This window comes from Cariama cristata, unplaced genomic scaffold (assembly GCF_000690535.1).
Source record: "Cariama cristata isolate BGI_N322 unplaced genomic scaffold, ASM69053v1 scaffold9444, whole genome shotgun sequence".
Lineage (NCBI taxonomy): Eukaryota > Metazoa > Chordata > Aves > Cariamiformes > Cariamidae > Cariama > Cariama cristata.
Genome location: NW_009612383.1, coordinates 84,250 through 92,734, shown reverse-complemented (window position 1 = coordinate 92,734; position 8,485 = coordinate 84,250). Strand labels below are relative to the sequence as shown.

The following is an 8,485-nucleotide window of genomic DNA, read 5'->3' as shown; positions in this document are numbered from 1 at the left end:
GTGAAACCTCCTAATAAGCAGGGCACTACATGTTATTAAGAAGTGGCCTTTTTCTATAAACAGCTTTATTAAATTAATTTTATTTTTTGAGGAAAACAAAGATGCAGAATTTAATTGGTGAAATGCAGAGAGAAAAATTATCTGGAAGTTAAGGAAATAAACTGGAACATTCGGATATCCTGGGAAACACTGAGTGGCTTAATATTGAGTGTACTGAGCTGCTAGATTATACTGTAGACAAAAAGTGTGGGCTAAAGAATATTTTGCAATTTTATACTCTCTAGATGAAGCCTATTATTGTGAAAAAGGGCAATAAATGTTAAAAGATAAGATACTGATACTCTGGAGAGCATTTATGACAGGAGCAATAAAATGTACAGATAGTATAAGAACAGACTGAGAGGTCAATGGGGAAAGCACAGTCATACAGAAAAGCCACACATTTTTTAGTGTGGTGTGGTTTTTTTGTTTTTTTTTTTTTTTCTTTAGATAGGATTTAGCAGCTGAAATAAGAACACAACACTGAGGCCACGCTCCTTAGAGGGATTCAGTTTCTGAACTACCCGACTGCCTGCACCTCTCCTCTGAGCACGTATCTCCCACAGGACTGGAGCAGCCGGGTGCTGCCCACAGCACAGGGATACAGCTCCCGTGCCACGGCTTAGATAACTGCAAACTGATACATGCTGTAATTATGTCTAGAAAGCATTTTGATTAAGCTTTACAGCAATTTCAAGCACATTTTGGAGGCAGGCAGGACTTACCGGCAGGAAGCCTTCTGAGTGGAATAAATGAATTCACATTTTCCATGTATACAGTAGCCGTTGAAGCTTTCTGAACAAGGTATGTGGTTTCCAATGTAAATGTCTTCTCTTTGATCACTGGCATCTTGAAAAGAAATATACACAAACAATTACAAATGGCAGCATGATACTCATTAAAATCTCTCAACCAAGAATAGCATATCCTTAAAAACTTGTAGTGAATAAAGGAATACAGAATAATAAAGCAAAGGCTTAAGGGTGAAGTTTCAGAGGCACTACAGAGATTTGCTAGAATGTACTGCACTGAAAAATGATCCTCAGAGACATCTAAATATGCTTCTTACATCAGGTTTCTTGAAAGGAGAAAAGTATTCATGACAGAAACAAACCAATTCAGGCAGATTAGGAGAAGCTTTCTCAGTGGCATTGGGGCAAAGAGCAAATACATAGATACCGAGAGCTCTCTCCCCTGTCTAAACAGAGGAAAAAAAACTGAAGGGTTAGAAAGAAGCTGAACCTCATTTTATGATTACTGGGTAGAAAACAACTCAATAAAGCCCAGATCTGACTGGTACCACCGGTAGTACAGCTGAAATCAAACACACTACAGTAGTGGTCGTCCTCAGAGAAACTCTTTTATGGAAAGGGAATTTGAAAATATTGAAATGAGCTTAAAATAGGCATTCCTTTGGGAAGTGTACTGGTTTCGGCTGGGGCGGAGTTAACTTTCTTCATAGCAGCCCATACAGTGCTCTGTTTTAGATTTCTGGCTGAAACGGTGCTGATAACACACCATGCTTTGGCCGTTGCCGAAGGGTGCTTCCACGGCATCAAGGCTTTCTCTGCTTCTCCCTCTGCTTCTCCCCTCAGCCAGGAGGCTGGGGGTGGGCAGGAGCCTGGGAGCAGACACAGCCGGGACAGCTGACCCCAACTACCAAAGGGATATCTCCTACCATATGACATCATGCTCTGCAATAAAAACTAGGGTTTTGGTCTTTCCAAGGCGGCAGTTGCTCAGAGATCGGTCATCAGTCTGCCGGTGGGATATTGTGAGTGATAGCTTTTGCATTGCTTCTTTTTTTTTTCTCTTTTTCCCCCCTTCACTTCTTAAACTGCCTCTATCCTGACCAATGAGTTTTTCTCGTGTTTGCTCTTCTGATTGTCTCTTCCATCTTCCTGGTGGGAAGGTGGGGGTGAGCAAGCAGCTAGTGGGCACCTAGTTGCTGGCCGGGTCAGCCCAACACAGGAAGGCAGTCCCTTCTGCTCCAGCATCTTCCGTGCTTCTGTCATGTTACTGAAACTATATACTGTACATTTTCAACCATTCTTTCCTCCAAAGTTTTTCTGTAAAAAAGTCCTAAACACAGAAGTTGGTATTTCATAATGAACTTCTCTAAAGAGCAGAGATCTAAAGATGTGAGCCTAATTGTGGAATTATGTTCATTTCCATGGCAATAGACTATAGCGTCACAAATAAAAGATTATAATGAACTGCAGGTGCAAAGCAAAAAGAGACTGTGAAGAAGAAATCTCTTATACAATTGCAGATATGGTTTTCCCTGAACATTTTCTGGAATGTTTCCTAATTCGTTCCAGGAGAAAAAAAAATATCTAACTGTTAGAGGTTTTAGATATAAGGAAGCCTGTTGGTTCAGGCTGCTCTTTAAAGATACAGAAGACTTGATGCAAGGGAAGAACATTGCCTACTACTGACAATATACTGAAATTCTTCACGGGGAGGGTGGTGAGGCACTAGAACAGATTGCCCAGAGAAGTTGTGGCTGCCCCATCCCTGGAAGTGTTCAAGGTCAGGCTGGATGGGGCTTTGAGCAACCTGGTCTGGTGGAAGGTGTCCCTGCCCATGGCAGGGGGGTTGGAACTAGGTGGTCTTTAAGGTCCCTTCCAACAAAACCACTCTCTGATTCTATGATTCTGTGATACGTTCACCGCTGCCGTGATGGAATAGACTATGTCATGGCATGTTTAAGAAAAGAAAAGTGGGGATGTCTCGTCCCAAACCTGTTGCCTCCCTCCTCCTTCAAGCAGTTAATTACCATCACATCTAGTCCTAACCAAAAGCTGGTAATAAGCTACAAGCAATTGTATTAGTCTGTTCAGATAGCTGCACCATGTCTGTTTTTAATGTATGTACTAACACAGAATGTGAGGCCCAGTGACAGGTGCATCCTCTGAAAGGTGGCCAGGTAGCTATGGCCACCCAAGCCAGGGGCAAAACTTGTATTAAGCAAAGAGATGTCATTAAATGCAGGAGGTGATTCCTAGTGTAAAACAGACATTTACCCACCTATTGACGGGAATCCATTTTTAATATGAGAGGCCTGCTAGACTGCTTCGGAGCTGCAAAGTGAAAGATTTAACTGGTGTAGGAGCCTTGAAAGAGTGACTGGATATAAGAGTTCAGATACTTCACCAGAAGGAAGAGGCATGCACAAAACCTGAAACCCTGATGCTCATCTTGGAACAACAAAACCAGCAAGCCAGCTGAATCTGGGAAGAGAAACTTTTCGGATGTAACTTTTGGTAGCCACTTGCACTGCAGGAGAAGGAGAGTGCCACGGCTGTGGTTCTAGAGACTAGAAGGTATTACACATTCAGAGACCAGGGTTTAACAAGAGTAACTCACAGGAATTTAAAGCAACAGCAAATAGATAGGAGTGTGGACGACTGTTCTCTTATCCTGGAAGAAAAAGTCATTCAAAGTAGATCGCTTCAGGCTCTCGCTATCTAAAAAGACCTGACTACTGTATAAAAAATTTCAAAACAATTTTTTTGCACAAGGCATACTCCCTTTGTGCACATTATTTGCTGAACTTCAGACTGCACAGACTACACACATTAATAATAATAATTATATACAATGTTTTTTCCACTAACCAGATTTCAAGGGTAATTTATACGTAATAAATAAAAGACTGTAACTTCTTCTGAATAGGAACCAAAAGTGGTGTTTCATTACATCACATAATAAGATGTATATTCCATTTGGTGCCTTTTACGCCTTCATAATGTAAGTGAAAATTGACATTAAATCATTCCAACTGGTATATGATATGGAGTGAAAATAAGAGAATTTGTGAAAAAAGAAAAATATACAGAGCTTTTTGGCACTGAATGGCTTTTCAAGAAGAACACAAGGAATGTTGAAAGCCATAATGGGATGGCTTTACTCTGGAAGGCCATGGGAGTGCAAAACAAGTATAATGACAGAAAAAACTAAAGACCAGAGCTAACCGAGAAGATACCAACCCCTCGCAACAAAACCTGCGTTAAGACCAGCGCCAAGGAGAAACAACAGCAAGTTATGGTCATTAGTGATTCCCTCCTGTGCAGTACAGAAGCACTCATTTGCAGACCAGACCTTCTTTTCAAGGAAGTTTGCTGCCTTCCTGGGGCCTGAATTAGGGATGTCACCACAAGGCCGAAGAGCTTAGTACAACCTTCAGATTACTATCCACTCCTGCTTTTTCACGTGGGTACTAATCATAGAAACATGTAATCATTTGGGCTGGAAGGGACCTTTAGAGGTCATCTAGTCCAAGCCCCCTGCGGTGAGCAGGGACATCTCCAACTAGATAAGGTTGCTCAGAGCCCCATCCAGCCTGACCTTGAATGCCTCCAGGGATGGGGCTTCCACCACCTCTCTGGGCAACCTGTTCCAGTGCTTCACCACCCTCATTGTAAAGAATTTTTTCCTTATGTCTAGTCTAAATCTACTCTCTTTTAGTTTAAAACCATTACCCCTTGTCCTGTCACAGCAGACCCTGCTAAAAAGTCTGTCCCCATCTCTCATATAGGCCCCCTTCAGGTATTGGAAGGCTGCAATGAGGTCACCCCGGAGCCTTCTCTTCTCCAGGCTGAGCAATCCCAACTCTTTTAGCCTCTCTTCATAGGAGAAGTGCTCCAGCCCTCGGATCATTTTCATTGCCCTCCTCTGGACCTTCTCCAATGATGTAGCAATAAAAAGTCTGAGGTCAATCAAAAGAGATTTCAGAGCCCTGGAAAGAATGCTAAAAAATTTGGGAGCACAGCTAGTGTTTTTCTCAATCCTCCCAATAAGGGGGGGCGACTTTGGAAGAAACAGGCGAGCCCAGGATATCAATACCTGGCTCCAGGACGGGTGCTTCTGCCAAAACTTTGGGTTTTTAATCCACGGAATAGCCTTTGACACACAAGGTATTCTGGGGCCTGACGGGATCCACCTGTCCTGAAGGGGAAACCGCATCTTTGGGAGTAAGTGGGTGGGACTGAGTGAGAGAGCTTTTAACTAGAATCGATGGGGGAAGGGAATACCAACAGGATTGCAGTAGGTCAGCCAAGGGCTCGCCTGGCATTCATCGAGGGTGACAACATTAGTGGCAACATTTGCGCTGCTTCTGGGAGCATGGAGGGCTCAGGAGCAGATCTGAAATGCTTGTACACCAACACATGCAGTATGAGAAAAAAAACAGGATGAACTGGAAGCGTTGGTCAGTTCCCAGAGCTACGATACCACTGGTATTAGTGAGACTTGGTGGAATGAGTCCCACGATCCGAGTGCTGGGATGGAGGGGTGCAGGCTGTTCAGGAGGGACCGGCAGGGCAGGCGAGGTGGGGGAGTTGCGCTGTATGTAAGGGAGAGGTTTGATTGTACAGCCCCTACGGTTAGTGATGATGGGGTTGAGAGCCTCTGGGTAGAGGACTAGGGGGATGGAAAACAAGGAGATATTGTAGTGAATGCCTACCACTGATTGCCCAGCCAGGATGTAAGCACTGATGAGTTATTCTATAGGCAATTAGGAGAAATTTCTGGATCGGTAGCCCTTGTCCTTATGGGAGATTTCAACTTCCTAGACATCAACTGGCAATATGGTACTGCTATGACGAGCAGGTCTTGGATATTCTTGAGGTTTGTAGGAGATTATAACTTCTTGTCACAGGTACTCGGTGAGCCAGCTAGGAAAGGTGCCCTCCTAGACTTGCTATTTCTGAACAGAGAAGGACTCGTGGGGGGTGTGATGGTAGGTGGCTGTCTTGGCCACAGTAATCGTGAAATGGCTGAGTTTAAATCTGTCAGTGTAACGAGAAAAAAGGACAGCAGAGTTGCTACCCTGGACTTCAGGAGAGCAAACCTGAAGCTATTCAGGGAGATATTTAGCAGAGTACCCTGGGAATCTGCTTTTGAGGGCTTAGGAATCCACTGGTCAGTTTTTAAGAAGCACCTTTCAGAAGCACAGGAGCAGACAATCCCATTGTGTCAGAAGTCAAGCAAGCGGGGCAGAAGACCAGCTTGGCTGAGCAGGGAACTCCTCGTGGAGCTCAAGAGGAAAAAGAAATTGTATGTTCTCTGGAAGCAAGGTCAGGCTTCACAGGAAGAGTACAGAGCTGTGCTTCGTATATGCAGGGAGAAGACACGAAAAGCCAAAGCTCAGTTAGAGTTGAAACTGGCCAGTGTTGTGTCAGATAACAAGAAGGGCTTTTTAAAATACGTTAATAACAAGAGGAGGTCTAAAGAAAACATTGGACTTATACTTGTTGTGGTTGATCATCTGACTAATAGGGATGAAGAAAAAGCAGAGGCATTCAGTGCTTTTTTTGCCTCAGTCTTTAATAATAGTGATACACCTTGGGCTGCCAGGTCCCCTGAGTCAGAGGACAACAACTGCGGGAACAGTGACTTTCCTTTTGTGAGAGGAATACAACAGGCAAACTCACAAATCATGCACATCTCCTTCTTGCCAGCGTCGCAACGTGCTGTAAGAAAGAAATTGTTCACAGATCTGTCTCGGTTGAAAAAAGTAAAGCTGTAAGGCAGACAAGAAGGGACCGCGTGCTCCATTTTGTCATTTTGTGAAACCACAACCAAACAGCACAAAGTCGGCACAGTACCTTTCACCTCTGGCCGATACTGCATGCCATCGTCTTTCTTTCCAACTGCGTTTGTCTCATCTGTTTCTAGATGATAAATACATGCATGGATAGCTATTAGGAAAGGCTTATTTCCAGACCACTACATGTATGTCATTGAGAAGCCAGAATAACAGTCAAAGAAGTATTGTAATTGCAGTAAAACTGAACACATTCCCACATTGTTCCTCCCATACAAGGGGGTTGGTAGCACACCTGGTCAGTAACAGAGTCACTAACCCCATCACCCAGACCAACAGATGGCAGAGCCCAAGCTGTAGGTTTTGAACTAAAAACTTTTCTGTGGTATGGGCCTAGGTTATTTTGGTGACAATCTCTTTTGGTTTTGGAACTGTCCAAGTTACAGATCTAGACATAACTGGTAAAGAGATGGCGGAAAGCTGTTATTCCCATGAGAAGGTCCCAACTGCGAGACCCCAAAACTGCAGACTCATGCACATGATTAACTACAAGGCAGCAGACAGAGGGTTTCGGTGAACCATTCCAACACTGGAAAAGGAAATGGATAAATATTTGTGCAATTGGGGCCCAACTCAACTCACCTTGGAAACACACTGTACAGCCCATAGCAGCAAGAGGGAATGTTTCCCACATCCCAGTATTCCAGTTGCTCTCCTACTTCTTAACACCCCCTCATGTAAGACCCGTTGGGCTACTGCTTAGATTCTCCTAAGAGCTTTTGCTGTCTTTCCAGGTAACAGCAGCCAAAGAAAGGTGATGTACACGCAGCACATATGTATGTAGAGTACACATACCTCTGTGTGGGAAACTCTAAAATACAGGCAGGGAGTTCACTGATAACTGGATCAGTGACTTCTGATCAAAAACGGAAAAGGGAAAGCTCTATCAAGCCCATCTATATCAGAATTTACATTTACCAGAAAAACAAAATTAAGCCTACCTGAGCAGTGTCCAAGATGCCTGATGTCAATCTGCTCTTGCCTCAGACATGATGCTTCTCTAACAAAGCATGGATTGTTATAGGAACTTCCATCAGAAGCACATACAGGATTAAAACTGTATCCACTGCAGTCTATATTACATACACACCTGTTAATTGAAACATACAGCAAAACAAAATTGACATCCAGCAAAGAAAAAATTAGTCATGTTGAGTCCTGAGTAAACACTAGCTCATACACTAATACCAGGAGAGAAGAGCGCGTTGCGTGAGGAGGCTGAAGAATTCATTGACATCTCAGGTTTCCAAGCAGAATGTAGAAAATTATGAATAGGCGCTTCAGTATGCTTTTTAATAACGTATTGATGTTTCCTGCAGTTTTACTACGATATCAATCTCATTAACACCTGAAAATTGATAACACATTACTAGGAAGATTTACTACATTAATCTAACAGTTTGTGGTGTCTGTTCTCAAGTGTGAACAAAACCAGATGAATATTCTACTTTTTTGGGGGTGTCAGGATCCCTGAGAGGGAAACAAAAAGGCTTCCCATTTCCGCTAAGCAGTAAAAGGATTTTTTCTATTTCAGAGACTGTACAGAATCAATATGCTTGGTTAACTGTGTCATTTCATCAAGACATTCACTCATACCTTTGAAAGTTAACAGTGGGTTTATTATGCTGTATTTAAAACAGGATTATGCAATCTGAATTATTTCATATTCACTTTGGTTATTTTAGACACAGCATTTTCCATATAATTTGCAACTAGGGATTGTAAAACAAAAATGGGAAAAATGAAGACCTAGCGTGTGGTTGGTTCCTAACCACACAAATGTAGGACAGCCAAAGACTTAGCAGGGCTATGACTTACCTGTTTTTGGTTAGATAG

At 43.0% G+C, this 8,485-nt stretch overlaps 1 protein-coding gene across 1 annotated transcript in view; it reads right to left on the bottom strand.

Annotated features, from left to right (window-relative positions):
* Window positions 1–760: 760 nt before the first annotated feature.
* Window positions 761–8,485, bottom strand: part of TMEFF1 (transmembrane protein with EGF-like and two follistatin-like domains 1) — a gene marked incomplete at its 5' end in the record, with an annotated part of 47,985 nt that continues 40,260 nt past the window's right edge. The window contains 3 exons of the mRNA XM_009698606.1: window positions 761–888; window positions 6,651–6,716; window positions 7,591–7,739. Coding sequence (XP_009696908.1) covers window positions 761–888; window positions 6,651–6,716; window positions 7,591–7,739 — 343 coding nt within the window. The remainder of the gene's footprint in view (window positions 889–6,650; window positions 6,717–7,590; window positions 7,740–8,485) is intronic.